General features: G+C 38.6%; 1 protein-coding gene across 2 annotated transcripts; it reads left to right on the plus strand.

Annotated features, from left to right (window-relative positions):
* The first annotated feature begins 537 nt into the window (after positions 1-537).
* LOC134472440 (zinc finger protein 791-like) lies at positions 538-15,871 on the plus strand. 2 transcript variants are annotated; one of them, XM_063233827.1, is made up of 4 exons: positions 538-674; positions 7,133-7,259; positions 7,617-7,677; positions 13,434-15,871. In XM_063233827.1, exons 1-4 carry the CDS (start codon positions 591-593, stop codon positions 15,061-15,063), a joined length of 1,902 nt encoding a protein of 633 aa, XP_063089897.1. In that variant the 5' UTR covers positions 538-590; the 3' UTR covers positions 15,064-15,871. The 2 variants fall into 2 exon arrangements, with proteins under 2 accessions (XP_063089897.1, XP_063089898.1); XM_063233828.1 differs by having other exon boundaries at positions 538-668.
* The last annotated feature ends 5,496 nt before the right edge of the window (positions 15,872-21,367 follow it).

The raw sequence follows: 21,367 nt of genomic DNA on the forward strand, positions 1-21,367 counted from the left end.
ATTTCTTCATTTACACAATAATTGTGCTCTTTTTAGGGGGCATATATTCACTTTCTTGGCTGGAAATGAATAGATGGGGACAGCTACTGTTAAAATCTTTACAATGAAACCTGCTGCCTCATTCCAAAATAGTAACCTGACAAATAGCCTCTTCTCCCTCTGTTCCATGATGCCCTGGCCTGGCCTGACTCAGGATGTTTTCTGACATCAGGGCATTGATTCTTTCCTTGAATATTGACCCTAGGGCTGTCTGAACACATTTGTGTTCCATTTTCAGGAAAAGTCCAGTGGGTCCTTGAGGAAAGCAGGAATACAAGTGAAAAGCCCTCAGGCAAGGTGAGTTCCATATTTTACAAGACAGCCTGGTCCAGAAGTCCCTGTGAAAGTCATTCATTTGGGATCCACATTAACAGGCAGGGATTTGTTTCTATATTTATTTATGGCTCAGAGGAAGGGCGATAGACAGGGACCCAATCAGCCGATGAAGGGGCGGGCTGTATGAACTGTCCAATCAGGCGCGCCAAATTCGGAGGGTTCTTCCGGTGTCATGGCGTGGATGTGTGTGTTCTGAGCGCGTTTTCCGGAACAGAATGCTTACTAGACCGTCTCCTGTTGTTTCTACTGGCTACGGCCTGCTTAGGAAAGACCCGGAGAGACCCTCAAGCCACGTAATGGTGACGTTGTGGGACGGGATCTCTAAGATGGGGTGGCATTAGGGTGAGATCCGGTTACTAGTGGTCTCTACCAGCTATAATGGCTCGAGCTTGAGGCTTAGCCTCAGACCCTTCTGAGGTCCTTCTGCACTGGCAATGAGACCTCCTCTGTCCGTTTTGCCACTTGCTGGGGCAAGGCTAGTTCTGGGTTTCAAGTACCTTGTCCCCCACTCGCCCATAATACTGTGTTGAGAAACCTGCAGCCCTCGCATCTCCACCATTCTAGAGAGCGGAAGGGGTTTGGGAGACCCTGACTGACATGTAGTTTAGACTGGATGCAGCTGTGTGGAGCTGGATCTCTGCCAGCAGCAGTTCTGGAGGAGATGAAGCTTATAAATAAATGTTTGTGATGCGAGGTCTCACAGCCAAGACGCCTTTTTTTCAAACATCTGCTTTTTTATGTTTGTAGCGAGGTCCTACATTTCCAAACTCATAGATGTTGACAGAGTCCTGAGAAATCAGAGAAGTGTGGCGATGTATCTTTCCAAACACTTGGTGAACTCCTGAATTCCATAGAGGGTGATGTAAAAGATATGCATACTCCCTACTGAATTGTTTAGGTGACACCCGTACTCACAATTAAGATTATTGAAGTGAGGACCGCCAGAGTTTTAAAATTCACAGAAAAATGGGGGAGATGTTAAAGTATTAGCAAGGGCAGGGGAAGTGTACCTGCTAAAGATAACTGCCAGAAGGGTCAGCCTGTTAGCTTCTCACTGAGAAAGGCCAGAAATTGGAGCATTTCCATGCACTTGTATATGTGATGTGTCTTATGAGTGGAAAGGGATCTGATGTCATCTTCTCTGAATTCATAGCTTTATAGCTTGACCTAATGGTAGATGTTGTTTAAATACTGAAATGCTCTCTAGGGTAGGCTTTAATGGAGCACTGCAGTAGAGGAAAAGCCCCAAATAGAAACTGTGCATGGAAATCAATTTTTGTAAAGGTATTAGAAACTTTATAGTGCTTAACTTTTTTCCACACTTTTATTTCTTCTGTTTCTAATACTGTTATCATTTTATTATTTCTACCTCTTCATTTCAGTTGTGCATTTTATATCGCTCTGTTTTATGTTGTCTGCTAAGAAATTTGGTAGGATTGTGCCCCAATGTTTTCTAATTTTCCAGGGTTAACTGTATCTATTTATAACTAATCTAAAACCACTTTGAACATCCTATTGTTTCAGGGACAGTCTTACAATTTACGAAATTCATAAGTACTTTCTATCCTATTGTTTCATCTTGTAAGGTTAAATTTTATTAATCCTGAATTCATAAACTTACATCAATAAAGAATTAGAGAAACAGATTCAGAAGAAGAGAAAAGAAAATACTTTATTTGAAAGATGAGAGAAATATGAGGAAATAGACAATTGCTTTGTTGGAGTAAGGTAGGGAGCCCAGAGCTGCCACCTGAGGGCCTTCGTTCTTAGCCCCTTTTGTAATTGGGCAGTGTAACATATGTAAGTAGCAGAGACCAGTAGGCTTGTGTGAATGCAGCATAGCAATGAAATTTATTGTGCCTGGGTTCAGACAGAAAGTGTGATAAGAACTTCTGCTGCAAACAGAGAGATACGTGTTCCTTTTATAGGGATGGAGAGAAGACAGGGAACATTAGGTGGGAATGTTCCAATGGACGTGTATGGTTACAGTTTTCTGGCAATCTTGCATCTCAGTGGGCAGAGTCCTTCTAATGTAAATTGTAAGTTCTTGGATGTCTCCCAATATCTCCGGGACTTGGCAGAGTTTCTCTTCCTATTTGTCTCCTTTCCTGTGCTAGCTGATGGCAGCTTTGAGTGCTGAGCTGAGTTCCCTATAGACAGGAGTGCTGTTGCTGGCCAACAGGCTGTGGGCTGGGAGAGTCAGGCCGGGTTGGAGACTTATAAGCAGTTCCTTTAGAAATAGTTCACCAGTCAAGTGTTCCTGTTCCTTTGTGCCTCAAACAGTGATTTGAATGAGACAAGCCAATAGTGGTGCCCAAAAGTATTTTTGAAAAGTACAGTGTGAATGAGTATGGAAGAAATCAGCTGTGTTGAGCTAACTTGGGCCAAACTAAGAGTAAAGGAGGATAAAAGCAACACTTAAACGGCACAGGTGTGCCTGAGGAACATGGTTTGCACTACCATTGGAACTCAGGCATGATAGGGGCTTTCTGCATTGGCTGCTCCTCTTTTATGCCCTCCACATCTCATGGGAGCTGGAGAGAAACTCTAGGTTCCTCGAAGTTCCTTGGAACCTTGTGTATGACAGGTCCCCCACATTTCCCACTTTGTGTAGTCCCTGTGTCATCTCAAATTTATAGCAGAGCCTTCCATGCAAGGCTGACTTAGCGATGAGCCAAAGGGATACATGTACATTTTAGTGCAGTTACATGGTGAGAGAAGAATGAGATCTACATGTATATATGCATCTGTGTGTGTACATGCATGGGAGAGTACATATTTTATATACTGAGTTTTCTCTAATACAGCCCCTTCCCCCCATGATGCCTCTTTTGTACTTAAGTGGAGATAGAGAAGTGTACTAACTTTAATTGGTGCCCTGGCTGGCTAAATGGAGCCAGCCTGCTCATCAGTTTTCTGTTTCTTTTCCTGTTTGCTCTGCCTAGCGAAGACTTTTTGGTCCATTTGACAGGAACTTCATAGAAGCCCTTACAGTTCTGTTATGGTTGATACATTGTGTCAACTTGAGACCTCTAGAAGTTTAATGAAAGACTCAGCAGGGACCTAGGGCTTTTACTTTGTAAACATCCTCATCCTTTGCAAAGGAGGGCAAGGAGATACTGTGAGTGCTACATCTGCCCTGAGCTGTGGGGTGGGGGGTGACCTGTGTATGATAGAAGGGAGGAGAAGAGGCTTGTTTTTCCCCTTTTGCTCTGGCAGCTGCAGTGAAGTGTTGCCCCAGTGCTATGCCACTCTGCCTTGCAGCCAGCTAATAATGCACTGAAACCTCCAAAAACTGTAAGGTAAATAAAGCTTTCTTTCCTTCATTTTGGGTGTCAGGTATTTTGTCCCAGCAACAAGCGAAAAGTAAAAGTAACCGAGATGATTTCCCTGCCTCTTTCCACAGATTCCCTAAACTGCATTGTTACTCATTTCAAATCAGTGCTAATAAGAATCTAGCAATTTGTTGATGTCAGTTTGACTATAACTTCTCAATTGTATAGTAGAGTCTTGGGGCAAAACATTTTTTTATTCGTCTCTGCACTCATTTAACTTTTGTATTTTGGTAATGTGTAAATCTAATGACATTATATAAATAGGGTTTTTTTGCTTTTAGATTTTTTCTTAGTTTGCCTCCACCACGTTGTATAATTAAGGCCATTGCCTTATTTTGTTTATGAAATCTTTCATTGCTCATTTTCAGATCTTGTTTGCTTTGTTCACTGTATTCCTTTCAGAGTCATATTTTTGTCTTCCTCTGGGGTGTTTGTTGTTGCTGATTGATCAGGATTGAACAGTTGATGAGTCTCATGAGCTGAAAGTCAAAATCACATCCTCCTTTTTCACTGTTTGGGGAGGAAGATTAGTGTGCCTTAAATTGAATAGTTCTTGCAAAGCGTTTCTGTGTAGAAATGTTCCGTTTTCAGACTTTGAAGAAGTGTTTCTTTTCTAGTCAATACTTACTGGAAAAGCAGAATTTTCAAAAATGCTTTGCTTTTTCCCACTAGATTCTCAGAAAAATTATAAAGAATTTCTTTTTTTGTGAAACTTACTGTGAAAACCTGTTTTGTGTGATAAAACTGACAAATTTTTAGCTCTTATAAATTGATCCAAAGGGATTTGATCTCTCAAGCTTCTCTCATTCTTGTACATCAAGGTACTTTAATCTTGTCTACTCTTGTGCTCCTGGTTTTCTGTCCCAGTAATTTATAATTTTGTCAATTTACTTCATTTTTCTAATTTGGAAACATGGATGGTTTACTCTGGAAGTACTGTGGATTTTAAATGTTCTAGCTCTTTTGTCACTTAGAAAAGGTGAATGCTTTCTGTATCATTCCAGCTAACCCAGAATGTAGAAATGTGTGAATGATTTTTTTTTTGCATTTTAGTAACAATATTTAATGCTCTACACTCCTTTCATTTGTGTCCCTTTTGAAGACAATGTAATCATAGTACCAGGCAATTTTGTAGACTCAACATACTTGTCCTCACAGGGTGGGAGACCGGATGGGCCTCAGAATTGCTGCCCATCCCCTCTGTTGGAGGGTTCCATGAAAAATAGATGGGTGGATGGCACCCCAGTTTCCCCTTCTCTTTTCCCACAAGAGTTGAATCTGTGCTGCCCATGTCCAGGTGCTGACCTTCTGGTGCAACACTGACCCACACCCATTTTTGCCTGCAGCTCTGTTTTCCTGCTGCCCCAAGTAGAGACATTAGCCCTGGCACTGCCTGGATTACATGGGGCACAAGGGCAGATGTCAGAAAACATGGAAAAGTTATGAGACTTCTTCTTAACAGTGGTTATTTAGAAATGATAAAAAAGAGAAGTTGGAATTGTTTTTAATTTTAGAAGTCTGCTGATTGATTCCCAAGAATATTTTACTCATTGTAAAAATAGTCCACTTTGGTACCAGTTGCTCTCGCGACTTAGACTAGTGAATGACTCCTATGACAAAGAGTTTGAATAGCTCTCTCCCATGTATGGTGATAACGTGTTGGAATCATTATGCACTTCTCACCTTTGAAACCTGCAAGGCATTTTTAAGCAAACAGTTCCAAATAGTAAAAGATACAAAAACACAGAAAATCAGAAAGGCCAGTTTGACAAAACTCAGAGATAATATCCTTTACTGTCAATTTCAGAGATAGCTAAGATTTGGAATGAAGCTAGAAGTGCCAAGCACTGACTCAGTGCTCATAGAAAGGAATGTTTGGGCCAGTGTATAAGAGACAGAGAACTGGAGCAGAAGAGAAAAAAAGTGTCATCTGAACCTATAGACTTAAGCTAGCCATGTCTCATGTGATCCAAGCAGTGCCTTCTGACCTGACTGTCTCCTCTGTGACTCAAAACATGCATTCTGCTGTGAAAAGCGCACTTCTGAACTATGATGCCTTTCCTTCTACGGACTATGACAATGTACTTTTGTAACATGCCCCGCTAGCATGGCAGTGCATTCTCATGACAGGCTGCATGTTTGCCAAACATATGGCCATTTTTCTCGTTGGGCCATCAAGTCTGACTATGCAGATTCCTGCACCTTCTCATCTGAGCCAATCATGGGCTGTTCCTCTATGGTAGTTACCAGACCAGCTCTGTAGCACACATCCCACATCTGATACTGGAACTTTTAAAATGTGAGCCAGACAAGCCTCAAGTTCAAGTCAAAATCAATTGGACTTAGGTGCAGAATGACAGATCAAACCTCTTCTCCACTGTTGAGGCAGCCAGGATTAGTATCTTCTAGAATTCATATCTCTCTAGAATTTGTGACACCTGAGTGCAAAGTGGTCACTTGGTGACACTGAGATGTAAGATAATTTAACATTGTCTGTTTTCATCCTTTTCTATTTAATAGGGAGTAAAACAAAATAGTAAAACGAAACAAAACAAAACAAAACAGTGATAGGACAGTAAGAAATCACAATTGTTACTATATCTCATATTGTTATCCTCTGAACAGTGGCCTAGACTACCAGCCCCAGGTCTGCAAAGTTGTAACTCAGGCTGAGAGGATAATAACAAGTAGGGAAATAACCTGACATTTACATTGTTTGACTGTATTCATTCTTTATAAACTTGTTCCAATCAAACTTTTTCTAATAACATTTTAATTACTCATATACTATATTTGATATTCAATTATGGTTTTTATTTGAAATCAAATTCTAAATGCTGTTTGACTGCAAGTGAAGAAGCAAGGATATAAATGCCATAAATAATAAGAATGCCATATATAATGAGTTAAAGACAATTCATGATCTATCAGAGCCATTCATTAGGTATTCATTTCCCTGTGTTTTGTGCCTGTGTCTTGTATGCTTCCTCTATGAGCTCTGGTTTAGATGCAGTATGCAGATATCCTGGCAGTGACCCAGGAAAAGATCCATTGCTCCTATTCTGCTGTTGCATTGACAATGAGTGGCAATGTAGAATGGCTTTCTGAAAAAAATGTACATACACCTGAAATTGATGACCAAGACATAGAATTAATATTTGAAAGATTCAGCCTCCATTCAGCGGTTTTGTTCTGTTCAGTTTTATCCAGTAAAGGTGTCAGTATGTAGTTCAGGCCTCATCGTAGAGCCCACGCTGGTTTTGAACTCAGAGCAATCATCCTGCCTCAGACTCCTGAGGACTGTGATTCCAGATATGCACCATCACACCTGGCTCTCAATTGAAATTTTTATAACAGGTATTGAGATATCCCAAGTTGTGAATCTCAACCTTCCTTTGAGAAATATATGTATGGTCATTTAGGAGGCAGTGACCTTTGAGGATGTGGCTGTGAACTTCACCAGTGAGGAGTGGGCTTTGCTGAATTCATCCCAGAAGAAGCTCTACAGAGATGTGATGGGGGAAACTTTTAGGAACATGGTAACTATAGGTAAGGATGACATTTCTTTCTCATTTTTACAATCAGAGAATAAATCAGAGAATATGTTTTTGCTCATCAATGCTGTTTCATTAAAAAATATGACAGTACTTTGAAGACCATCTCAGTACTGGTTCCATTATATTATGAATCTGATTTGAATGTGTTAATTTTTTGTTATAATTCTTCCTTTCTTTCTCTCTCTCTCTCTCTCTCTCTCTCTCTTTCTTTTTTTCTTTCTCTGGTACTGGGGATCGAACGCATGATCTCACACATGATCTGGTGCTGGGGATCCAACGCATGATCTCACTTACGCCACTGAGCTAAATCCCTGACCCTAATTCTTCTATTTCTGTGTCTATAATTCAGGAAGGACCTCTGATGACCAGGAAGTTGAAGGAGCATACCAAGATTACTGGAGATATCTAAGGTAATTTGCACACACAAGGAATTAGAATGTTCCTCATATTTCAGTGGGGGAAGAAGAAACATGATAATCAAGACATGAGGCCAGGTTCAAATTAATGTCACAAACATTCTCCAAAGATTGAGTCTGCATACAGCTTGAGTTTTTATAATGTTATAATTGAACATGAGCATGTATGAAATTTCATTTAGATTTTGTATGTAGGGCTGTATCACAAGAATAGTTTTTGAATTTTTACAGGCACCCTATTAACAGATATTCTATAGGATACCTGTTCATGTATAGATGTGAATAGAGCACTTTCAGTTATCTAAACATTCCTAAACTTGAAGCAGTATTCAATCTGCAAGTGAATTCTCTTGTTTTAGCAGGTGATTTTAAGCCATTGTCCAGATTCAACATTTAACATTTTAGAAGGCATCCTCCAACATTGCTAGTGAAATGTTAAGTACCACCAGTATGAGAATGAGCACACAGATACCTTAAAAAGGAAAAATAGCAGTTGCATTTGTCCAGGCATACCTCTCCTGTTAAAAATCATATTGTACAGATACACAATACCCATACACAAAGCAGGTCAATTTATAAGATTTTAGTCCTGTAATCAGCTTATACATCCATGGATGAAGGAAATTGTTGATAGGCTTAGTGTATTACTGTACTTTGATAAACCCAGCACTCTGGGAAGCAGATTCTGCAGGATGACAAGTTGAAGCTCAGCCTGCAGAACTCATTCATCAATGAGAATCTCTCAAACTATGAAATAAAAATACTGGAGATTTTATGCTAAGACCTTTGTTTAATTCCCAGCACTGAAAAGAAAATGTCCTATACCTTCAACCAAAAAGGTGGGTAATATCAGGTCGTTAGTCAAAAGAAATAGATGTATCTTTCTCCCATACAAAGTTAAGTGAGAAAGTTCAGGCAAAAAATGTGAAATATTACATGATTTCTTGCTGCAACCTGTGTAGTTCTTGAAATTTTTGGGGTACAGGACAAGGATCATGAGAGGATGAGAAAATAAAGAAGAGGCAAATCTGGGGTGGAGCCCTTATCCTCCTGATGGGAGGAAAGGTACTAGCCCCTCACTGCAGGGGCATTTATACCGTTTGGCAACTAAATGTCACATGACACCCTATTGTCCTAGCAGCCCACTCTTCAGATTGTCTTGGGTAGGTGTTCCCTGGGCTGAAGCAGCTTCTTTTTGTGGCTTGTCCCAGGCACTCTTTTTTTCTTGGGATGGTCATGCTCTAGCTTTGCATGTGTGGTCAATTTCCAGCTTCAGTGGCTCCCAACATATCCAAATCTTTTGTTTTGTTGTTGCACAGTATGGGGTCCACTGAAGCTGGAGGAGCTGTTAGGAGAAATCCCACATTTTAAACCTTTGTAGTTCATTAATCCATTACAGTAGATAACAGAGTAGCCAATAATTGTCAGTTATGAAGATCTTTTCAACAGACTCAGTTTAGCCTTTGTTTGATTGCATTATCTTTCTACTATAGTATTTCCATCATTATCAGATTTTTAAAAATTTTTAAATGGTATATACTGCCAAGTGAAATTGTATAGGTGAACTCCCCCTTTTGTTTTTTGAAATTTAAATTGTGAGCCCATTTAATTATTTTTAAACCTGAGGATTATAAGGACTTTTTGTGGTATGATACAAAGGAAAAAAAACTGCATTATGTATTTAGGCACTTTGGCCTCTCCTTTGCCATTTGTGATTTCTACCTCAGGCTGTGGCTTCTTTCTCCCTGCCTGGAGTGGATGGGCATTGCTGGCTGATGTGCATGGGAAGATTCCAGGCTGCTATGGGGCACACGCATGACCACTGTCATGGCCACTGTTGCCCCTAGTGTACCCCAGATGTTGGGCAGTTGTGCTCCTGCTCTGACCTGAAGGCTCAGCTATTGTTAGAGACCTTAGTGAAGGCAGTGCCAGTGCCTAGTAAACTTCTGATGCATAAAGCTCAGGCACAGGTGATGGGAAAAGACAGAGGTAGCTTGGGTGTGCCACAGCTCTAACCCACCTTTCCAGAGCCATGTTCTACCTTGCCCTAGGCTGAGTGCTCTGGAGGCATCACCGGTGGGCTGGCCATTGAAAGGCTTGTTAAGCCCCAGTGGAGTCTGTTCCTCCTTGGTTTGAGAAAATTCCCAAACCAAGCCAAACCAAACCAAACTAAACTGAAGAGAGGACTTAGCACCAAGGAGATAAAAAGGCAGCATTTGGGGCTGGGGATTTAGCTCAGTGGCATAAGCGCCTGCCTTGCGAGCAGGCAGTCATGAGTTCAATCCCCGGTATCGATAAAAAGGAAAAAGACCAAAAAAAAAAAAAAAAAGAAGGCAGCATTTAATCTTTACATGGGTGGACTATTGGATTTTCACACCAGCAGATGTTGTGGGGATAATTCCTCAAAAGCAAAAGCACTGAATTTAGGAAAAGTTTAGTTCATATAGAGTTGAGAAATGAGAGGTATAAAAAATTACATAATTGGTTACATGCATTGAGTCATATATTAACAAGCAGGCTGGTCTTGAAACAATAGAACACTGGAACAAGAGGAAAGGACCCTTACAGAATGAGCACAGTTAAGGGTATTACTTATAATAGGAACATTATAGGAAGGGGCCTTTGAATTAGCCCAGGATGCCTTAAGGTATAGGGAATTACTCAGACTCAGTGCTCATCAGAAGTAGGCAGCTGGGCTGTAGACACTGTCAAGGTCAGTTGAACTCACCAGAAACAGCAAAATAGCAACTTAGAAACAACTAATTGATCATGAAATATCTGTAAGTTTGCTGCCTCATAAATGTGTTTGTACATTATAATTTGCCTCAACAAGCACACAGGAGGCAGGGCTGCAAATCCTGTGGTACTGGTCCTGCTTCACCAAGCCAGGCCAGGTCAGGCCAGCACAGTGAAGTTCTCAGTACCTCTTACCATTTGGCCTGAAATGGTTTATTTGGACCCTGCTGACTGAGAAATTAAATCACTGGAGGTTTTCCCTGAACAAGGATGTTCCTTCCATGCCCTTGTGGGTACAATTCTAAGTTGATCAAATATTTGCATCTAAAACAAGTGGACTGCCTGTAGTTTCCTCTCCAATTAACATATCTTTTGTATGGGCTAAATTTTGAGCAGCACTGTGAAAGGCCCCATCTGTACATAATTTGAAAAACATTTTTTCCACAACAAATAATTTCCTGGACTTAAACATGTTTTAGCTATTTCTTTTCAATCATTTGGGGCTGTAATCTGTCATCTTAGAAGTTGTATAAAACCCAAGGCAAATGGGCTGGGAAGGAATTGAGAAAGCACCCCTGTGGAGGTAGGCCCCACTAGAGGATTTTCTGGAACAGGTACGCTTTGTGCATCAGTTTTGAATTTACATCGAGTGACCCAATGATATCATTGTCTACACTTTGTACAGACAGTTCAAGGTTTTGTTGAAGGGACAGTTGTGGCTATGTTGTCCCCACAGATGCAGAAGCACAATTTTTGGCAAAATGCTCCCTCCCTTTGTAACAAAAACAAGTAGCTTTGTTTTTTTTCTTCCTTTAGGTCTGTGAACTAATGACTTGAGTGATTATAATTTGTCTCCAACTATTGAGGATTAGAAGTTTAGTAAGAGTAGATATGCTGGAAACCCTCTATGTATTCCCCCACCCATCTGACTTCTTTTAGCACCAAATGCAAGGGAGACAGAAAAACCACTCTCCTCCCTGAGAGGCAGACGTTTTAACCTGTGACATTGCAAAATTTCTCTGAGCTGAAGAGGTAGGGATAGCTGCTTGTGGCTCAATTAAAAATATCAGGTGTTGTAAAATAGAATTTGCAGCATAACTCTCCTGCTGTGAGGAAGAGTTACAACAGTTAGGGTTTTTCAGCACAATAAAGAAGCAAAAAGAAAGAAAAAGTGACCTTTATTGAGGGCGCAAAGAGAAGTGTACCACTTAGGGGGTTGGTCAGTCTCCTCTGATAGAAACAGAGAGGACTGGGTGTATGTGACCTGACTGAAAGTGGTGCTTGGGTGACACACGAGGAACTGATTGGAATTCTGTTCATGTACATGGAAAGGGAAAGAGGAAGTTGTAATCAGGACTGAAGGGGAAGGAGGAGGAACTGGTCATCACTTTGGTCTCCTGCCACAATAATGTCCAGTAATTTATACTATGGCAATAACCTTTTAATAAAGTCTCTCTCTCTATCTGAGCAAGGTTACAAAGCTTATTAAACTTTATTGGAGTTTCTGTTACTCTGTCATCTCTTCCCTGCTTAGGATTTGGTTTTAAAATATAGCTACAGGGCTGGGGATTTAGCTCACCGGCATAAGCACCTGCCTTACAAGCAGGCGGTCGTGAGTTCGATCCCTGGTACCGATAAAAAAAAAAAAAAAAAGACTTGGGGCTGGGGATTTAGCTTAGTGGCATAAGCGCCTGCCTTGCAAGCAGGCAGTCATGAGTTCGATCCCCGGTACCAATAAAAAGGAAAAAGACAAAAAAAAACCAAAAAACATATATAGCTGCAAGCCAATTTCCTTTTGGCCATCCCAACAAGCCCACAATCAGAAAGGTATTTCCTAATCATAATCCACAAAAGAAAAGTAAATACTAGAATCAAGCACACAACAAAAAGTTCCAGATACATTTCCAATTCTTTAACAGTTGTTACATAATTATACTACCAATTAAATCAATATACCTCCCCTCTCAAAAGGTTTCTCTTATTTATTTATTTTGGCAGTATTGGGGATCGAACTCACGACCTCGCACTTGCCAGGCAGGCGCTTATGCTGCTGAGCTAAATCCCCAGCCCTAAAGATGTTGAGTTTATTTATTTATTTTTTTTCCCACAGGCCCATTTATAACTGGACCTAGAGAATAAGGGATTCTTTGAATGCCCCACAATTTACACCTATGAAGCCAATATCAATACACTCCAGTGATGATTATAGACTTACACCAATGCACTTCTCCCCCTAGTTGCATGCACATGAGAAGTGTCCCCTCACCCTCAGACTCCTAACATGTTCATGTTCTGAGGCCATATACCATGAAGCATGTGGCTTTTAAGGCTCTTGGGGTCGAAGGACCAAGGACCATGAGAGGATGAAAAATAAAGAAGAAGCAAAGCTGGGGCCAAGTGGAGATCTTATCCTCCTGATGAGAGGAAAAGTACTGGCCCCTCACTGCAGAGGCATTTATACCTTTTAGCAACTTAATGTCACATGACACCCTGTTGTCCTAGCAACCTACTGTTCAGGTTTTTTTGAGGCTAGGTGTTCTCTGGGCTGAAGCAGCTTCTTCATGTGGCTTGTCCTGGGTGCTCTATTTTACTGGGATGGTCATACTACAGCCTTGCATGTGTGCTCAATTTCCAGGTTCAACAGCTCCCAATAGTTTCTCTTGTATGGAAGCCAACATTATAAATTAGTAAAGGTGACAGATAAAGGGAAGGCTAACTTTTGGAGATGGGAAAGACAAAGTGTGAGGAGAAAAAGAGGAGAGTGATAGGGGAAAATGATAAATATGTGATACATAATATATGCTAATTGCCCAAAATAAAGCTATATGTTCTGTTTTGCAAAATAGAGCAACATAAATATTACCTAATGAATACCACTCTTATGCAACGGCTATTTAGAAGGTATTCTCCAAGGTACTCAGTTAATACTTTTTCAAAATTTCTTAGGCATTAAAACAGCTTGTTCTGTTAAATTTTTAATATGGAGAATCTTTTTATCGTGACTTTCTTAACAGCAGTGAAGATGTAGAGAAATGCTGTCAATATAAAGTTTGGAATCAATATGAAGAAACATTTCTTTGGAATCCAGATACTAAAGAGGACATGAAACAAGCTGATTTAGCAGCAACTGAAAGCCTTGCTTATAAAACACCTCTGAATGGGCATTTGTCACTAAATGTGCCCATTGTAGCTTACATTGCATCAGAGGCATGTAAATGTTTGACATATGAAAAGAAGTCTCATAAGTGTATTCAACATGGAAGAAACTGCTGTGATTCCCAGTCCCATCAGAAGCATGCAAGCACAAAGGCTGGAGAGAAACCTTACAAATATGATCAGCATAGGAAGTCCTACTGTGATCTTAGTGAAAGAGCTCATTTTAGAGATGACTTCCTATGTAATAAAATTTTGAAAGCTTCTGGCACACCCAGTGATGATCAAAACTGGGAAAAAAATCACTGTTGGGGGGAACGTTGTGTTTGTAAGCAATGTGGGAAAGGTTTCAGCACATGGAGTGAATGTAAAATACATGAAAAAGTTCACTCTGAGGAAAAACCTTATGTGTGTAAGCAGTGTGGGAAAGCTTCCGGCACATTTAGTAAACTTAAAATACATGAAAGAGTTCACACTGGAGAGAAGCCTTATTTATGCAAGCAATGTGGAAAAGCTTTCAGCAGACATGTTAATTGTCTAAGACATGAAAAAATTCACACTGGAGAGAAACCTTATGTATGTAAGCTATGTGGCAAAGCTTTCAGCACAAGTGAATATTGTCAGAGTCATGAAAGAATTCATGCTGGGGAGAAACCCTATGTATGTACGCAATGTGGGAAAGCTTTCAGCACACATGGCTATTGTCAAAGACATCAAAGGACTCACAATCTAGGTAAGTTGTATATGTGTAAGCAATGTGGGAAAGCTTTCAGCACACGTGGATATTGTCAAAGACATGAAAGACTTCACTCTGGTGAGAGACCCTATGTGTGTAAGCAATGTGGAAAAGCTTTCAGCACACATGGATATTGTCAGAAACACGAAAGGACTCACAACCAGGATAAACCATATGTGTGTAAGCAATGTGGGAAAACTTTCAGCACAAATCCTGATTGTAAAAGACATGAAAAACTTCATAATGGGGAGAAACCCTATGTGTGTAAGCAATGTGGGAAAGGTTTTAGGACTTACACTCACTGTAAAATACATGAAAGAACTCACACTGGGGAAAAGCCCTATGTGTGTAAGCAATGTGGGAAAGCTTTCAGCACACACAATCACTGTAAAATACATGAAAGAACTCACACTGGGGAAAAGCCCTATGTGTGTAAGCAATGTGGGAAAGCTTTCAGCACACGTGGATATTGTCAGATACATGAAAGAATTCACACTGGGGAGAGACCCTATGTGTGTAAGCAATGTGGAAAAGCTTTCAGAACATGCAGTGATTGTAAAATACATGAAAGAATTCACAGTGAGGAAAAGCCCTATGCATGTAAGCATTGTGGGAAAGCTTTCAGAAGATTTAATCAATGTAAAAGACATGAAGGTCTTCACACTGGGGAAAAACCTTATGTGTGTAAACAGTGTGGGAAAGCTTTCAGCAGAAATGCTCATTTGCAAAGCCATGAAAGAATTCACACTGCATAGAGAAACCTCATGTATGTAAGCAGTATGTGAAAGATTTCACAACAGGTTTGTATTGTCAGAAACATGGAAGAATTCCAATTGAGGAGAAACTAAGCAACGTGGGAAATCTTTCAGGACATGTAAAACTTAAAGAATTCACACTGGGGAGAAACACTAGATAATGATTGATACACTGTCAGCTTGAGAAGTTTAGAAGTTTAAACAGCTCTGCATGAAGCCAGGGAACTCACGTTTTAAACATCCTGAGTCTGCAAGAAGAGGATACTGAGGCAGTGTGAATGCTACACCAGCCCAATGGGATGTAGTCTACTTAAAATACAAGGGAGGAAAAGTGGCTTGCTCTTCACATAGTTTGGCTCTTGCTGTGTTTGCTGTCTTCTGCCATTTACAGTGTTGCCTCTGCCATGCCACCATGCTTTGAAGTCATCTGATTATGGACTGAAACCTCCATAAATTGTACACTAAATAAATCTTTCTTTGATTTTGGGTGTCAGGTATTTTGTCCCAGCAACAAGAGAAAAGTAAGAGATCCTATGCATGTAAACTGTGGCAGACCTTTCAAAATATGTGACATATATCCCATATCCAACTACACACTGCTAAACAAATGAAAGAAGTCCCACTGGAGAGATATGCTTATTTTGAAACTCCTGTGTAAATTTTCATGTATTGGAGCTTACAAATAATTAATATAAAAATTGGATGATAGTATCTCTTTATAAATGTTTTGGAATGTATGAAACCCAGGTGCAGGTATCCTAAAGTACACACATTGTGTAGTTTTCAATAAATTATTCATATACATCTAGATGCTGTGTTTGTAGTGTTTAATATAAAAACATCAAGTTGACATAATGTATTTTTTAATGTCACTATACTTAATGCATGGTGCCTTTCAACTCAATGCAATGAACTGAAAAGTACTTTTTGTTTTCACATACAGTGTATACCTGGTTATCATTTTAGCTTTAACATTGGGAGGTGTAGGTCATTTAAAACTTAATGTCCCCTATTCTGTGTAACATGTTTTTGAGTTTGATGCTGCATTTTATATAAAAATACATATTTTTAGTCTTCTGAGCATGTGCTTTTGACCAAAGTTGAGATGTTTTCACATAACTTATTGATTAGTATGCTATATTCATATGATTACAAGATTACTGGTTGTATCCTAATATCATTGTATATTATTTCATGTATATGACGTTGCATTTTTTTTTCTACTGGAGTCAATATTACGATTTACATATATTTTTATATTTTCTTATTATCCACATTTTGCTTTTCATGTTTATATTGTAATGACTTTTGATTTGATGTAAATTTTCCCACTACATGTACAAAAAATAAATTACACTGCTGTGATATTTTGATCATACATCAACAGGAACATATTATCTCCAAAAGGATATCATGAATTATAGTAATGTCTCCACAAATTATAAATGATGTCATCAATTATAGTAAACTTTTTTGAACAAAGTAATACATTCACAAAGACTGGTTTTAAGTCAGTTTGTTTTTAAGTCAAGGCCACTTTTCCCATAAGAAATCATGAAAATACCCATAATTGGTTCCAAACCTCCCAGGCTACTCCTGTTCATGATGAAAACAGGGTTGTATACTGTGTGTAATTTACCAGAAACACTAGTAATTCTCATAGGTTATTCACTGGTTAGCCAGAAACAAATTTCACAGTGATCACCACTGAAATTTACGTTTGTTTTGAAGGAAGAAGGGATGAAATGGAAGGTAGTTATTGTTTGGAAAGAAAGACAAGTATCAGGAATTGGGGTTCAGACTCATACTTATGTATACTTACTGTCTCCTAGCATGCCAAGTCTTTGTTAACAGTGACAAATTTTGGTCTTAACACAAGACTTCAATTGTAAATTTAACCTAAAATTGCAGTCATAATCCAGGTGGTTCTTAAGTGAGTCTGGTCAAAACTCCAGTTTCTGCTGTATCAGTAATACCACTTTGAAAGGAATTTTTTTCACCCATGGAGTAGTCTTGGGGATAGGGTTTGTCATTAAATGAACAAGGCAAATGCCTTTATTATATTCCCTGATCCTGTGATGCCATTTTATCTTTCGTAGTCATTGCTGCTTTTACCTAAGAAGCTGAACTAGGTAATGGCATGAAGGAAAATCTAATTCCTGTAAGGTATCAGTCTGATTTTATGTTTACTTTATGTGTACATTGTCTCTAGTCTTTCTGGGTCACTTTAGTAATCTTTTGCTCTCTTCACTTTGTCTCTGCCCTCTTCTCCAGGCCAGAGACAAAAGATTACAAGATCATCTTTTGTCCTTGAGCCTTACTTCTACTGTATTCGTCTTTATTTACCTTTCTGTTTTGTCTCACCTCTTTTAAATTTTGCCACTACAGCACAAAATCATTTTACTAAGGATACTTTGCAGACATTGTCCTAACTTATATTGGATATTTTATATAACTAGATATTGCTTATATGGTTAAAGGTACCAAATAAATAGTTTAATAGTCAGTTTCTAGGCTGTGCTTGATGCTAGTCTTATTTGTAATAGTTTTACTTTAGCAGGGCTGTCATATCTGTTGTAACCATTTCTTCTTTGTGTGAGAACATTATATTTTCTGGGCCATAGCCATTGCCATAGTCCTTAATAAATTGGGATGGTGGGCTCTTGGAACAGACACAAAATGAAACTCACCTCCTTTTGAAGACATTTCAGGAGAACTAGCATTTCCTAGGGAAGCCTCAATGATAATAATAAAGCTTCCTATGTAAAGAAATTTATGAACACTCAACTTAAAAAAATTTTTTTAAAATATAAAATGACAAAATGGAGAAGCAAAATGCAACCCAGAACTCCAGTCCACCCAGTGCAAGTCCAAGAGACAGTAGAATAGGGGAAATATGAAACCGCTCACCTAAATTTTCTGAAAGGATGGTAGCAGAAGAAAAAGCACAAAAGAATGAGGCTTTAGAAAAAATAACTACTAGGGGCTGGGGATTTAGCTCCGCGGCATAAGCACCTGCCTTGTAAGCAGGCAGTCATGAGTTCGATCCCCGGTACCGATAAAGAGCAAAAAGACAAAATAAAATAACCACTGGGGTAAAAAATTCATGATCAAAATTAATGACAATAAATCTAGAGTAGACACGTAAAAACAGAGGAGCTTAACAAAATGATGGAAATCATGAATACTAAACAGAAAAGAAATGGAATCTGTGCCAAAAATCCGTAGAGATGTCCCAAAGATACAAAACTCCACTGAAATCTAGTCAGTAAGCTGAACAAAGGTTGGGACAGAATATCAGATCTAGAATACAGGATTGCAGTTAGTTGCTATGAAAATATCTTAAATATAGCAAGGGACCATGAAAAATCAGTCCAACAGCTGCAAGAACGTAACATTGATTGGAGCCAATGAGAAAGCAAGAGATAGCATGTACTTTATTACAAACCTGTTTACAGAAGTTAAAGAGAACTTCCTAAACATGGAAAGAAATTTGATACACAAATCATAACCAAAGTAAATTATGTGAAATCATATGAAAATCAAGACTCTAGAAATTCAGTATAAGGACACAAATATTAAAAATTGTAAGAGCAAAGAAAGAATCACTAACAAAGCAAGGGCCATCAGAATGACAGCAGAATATGCAACACAAGCAATTAAGGAGTGCTTGGAATGAAGTATTCCAAGTCTTGAAACAAAAAGACTATCAGTGAAGAAATAAGATACTTCCATAACAAAGAATGAATGAAGAAATTCATGATCATCAAAGCAGTTCTACAAAATGTTTTGAAGAATATTTTTGAAGAAGGAAAAAAAAGACCAAATGGACATATTCCTAGATACATTTCAGTTATAAAAGCTGAATCTAGAAGATATAAAAAATAATTCAATACCTATCAATGAAATTAAAAATGCTTCTAAAAACTTACTAGCACTGCCAGATATGGTGGCACACCTCAGCATTCCCAGCACTCACGAGGCTGTGTCAAGAGGATTGCCTTAGGGGCTGGAGGTTTAGCTCAGCGGCATAAGCACCTGCCTTGCAAGCAGGCAGTCGTGAGTTCGATCCCCGGTACCGATTAAAAAAAAAAAAAAAAAAAAAAAAAAAGGATTGCCTTGAGTTTGAGGTCAGACTGGGTGCTATAGTGAGTTATAGCCAAGCCTGGATTACAGAACAAGATCCAGTCTGAAAGGAAAAAACAAAGAAAGGAAGCATACTAACAAGAAAAATCACAGAACCTTGTGTACTCACTGCTGAAATTTGTAAATTTTGTTTCTATCTGGTAGCAACAGCCCCAGTGTGTTAGCTGAAGCTTGCCCCAGTGTGAAAGAATCAGATTAATTTTATTTGTTCAAATATGAAGTGGGTGTATGGAGGGGAGGAGGAAAGAAATGAAGGGAAAAGAATTTAGAAAAGGATAAAATGGAAACAAATCTTTGTAAATAAGGAAAGGAAAGTGGTTTAAAGGGAGCAAAAGCAAATGGGGAATAAAGAATCAAGATATGACATTCAGTTACAACTTCTCTATGATGAATGTGGTCATTATGTATACCTAAATTGTACTAATAAACTTAATAAAAAATAAAACCATTGGTATCATGAAAATATAAGTAAACAACTAATTCAACACCCATAACAAAGTGAGCATAGATTGCCCTAGATTTAATTATGCTTAAACACATAAATTGCCACATGTTCTGTAATATCATCTAAAATTATGTATTTTATATCTGAAACATCTGATGTCATTTATGGAATATACTATACTGTACTGTACTATACTATACTGCATTCTTTGCATCATACAACATGTGGCCAGCTTCCCTGCATCATGTATCTGCTTATTTATATCACCAGGAAGATGGGTGGTGTGCATTGCTGTTTCAGCTAATAATAGAATATGAAACTATAGGACACTTGGAGCACATTTATTTTCCCATTATTTTACTATAAAAAGTCTTGCTAGCCCCACTAATGCATGTTTGTAATTCCAGCATCTCAGGAGACAAAAGTGGAAGGAAAAAAAAGTTGATTTCACCTTATTCTACTTAGTGAGGCCTGATCTGAAAATATATGTGAAAGTTCTGCAGATGTAGACCAGTGTCTTAGTACTTCTAGCTTAACTACCCATATCGAAATTATTTAATACTAAAAGTTACATTTCAATGTTTGTTCATTTCTCATTTTACCACTTAATGATTTATCATGAGTATCAGTCTCGCAGTACATTTCATTATGTACTTGCTACCTTGATTGTCCTTTGAGCAGGTGCCATCTTATCCAGTTGGTTCTTGTGTTTAACAAAGTTGTTAAACGTATTACATTTGTATTTCCTGTTATAATGTCTTATAATAATTATAAATGTGCAATTTTTGGTCATCCTATGTATAAATAGTTAGTCTGGTAGGTGGTTAATATATAAAGGTCTAAGCCAAATGTGATTCCTTGAATCCCAGCAACAAAAGAGAATGGGGCAGAGTGATACTGACTTTAAAACTGATTTTGAGAAGCAAATTAGCTGGATGCCTTAGCACACTATGTTACTGTTGTCTTTATACCTGCATTTGAAGTTGGGGAAACACAGAAGTTCAAGAGAAAAATATAACCCAGGAGCTGGGGATTTAGCTCAGTGGCATAAACACCTGCCTTGTAAGCAGGCAGTCGTGAGTTCAATTCCCAGTACCGATAAAAAGGAAAAAAAAAAAAAAAAAGAAAAAAGAAAAGAAAAGAAAAATATAACCCTAGGTTAGGGTAAAAGAAAATAATTCTTGCTGATCATGATTATGTTGCCCAGGAAGTACATTCTTCATGGTAATATTTATACAGCAGTCATAATTATGCCTGTATCTGTGAGAAGCATAAACAGTGAGACAGGAATGAGCCAGATATTCCATGTTCTAAATGTGGAGACGTAAAAAATTTATTTTCTCAATGCTGTTGTTCATGTTTTTGGTAGAAAATAAAATAGAGTGATACAATGAACATAAAGGATTATAGAAAATTTAAAACCTTCTGAACAGACATGGCAGCAAAATAAAAGCATGGAGAAATGACCCACAGAATGGGCAAGTTTTTACCTGATACTCTTCAAAGAACTGATAGCTGAAAACAAACAGGCACATGAAATGAATGCACATTTCTCAGAATAAGTATAAATTGCCTATACACTTGAAAATATGTTGAATATTTTTACCCAGTGGACATGCAAAGTGGGACGAATCTCATTCTAGAAAGAACACATGACCAAGAACTCAAAAGCTTGTTCATGAGGCTGCAATGGAAAAAAGGAGCCATTCTACA

This window comes from Cavia porcellus, unplaced genomic scaffold, assembly GCF_034190915.1.
Source record: "Cavia porcellus strain 051 isolate PalLab524CR breed Dunkin Hartley unplaced genomic scaffold, mCavPor4.1 scaffold_23, whole genome shotgun sequence".
In the NCBI taxonomy this organism is placed as follows: Eukaryota; Metazoa; Chordata; class Mammalia; order Rodentia; family Caviidae; genus Cavia; species Cavia porcellus.

What these genes read in the sequence shown, in the direction of transcription:
- LOC134472440 (XM_063233827.1), top strand. Translation starts at nt 591, where the DNA reads ATGCTTACTAGACCGTCTCCTGTTGTTTCTACTGGCTACGGCCTGCTT. An exon ending in TAGGAACATGGTAACTATAG is followed by an intron (nt 7,260 to 7,616) that starts GTAAGGATGACA and finishes TCTATAATTCAG; the next exon opens with GAAGGACCTCTGATGACCAG. An exon ending in GATTACTGGAGATATCTAAG is followed by an intron (nt 7,678 to 13,433) that starts GTAATTTGCACA and finishes CTTTCTTAACAG; the next exon opens with CAGTGAAGATGTAGAGAAAT.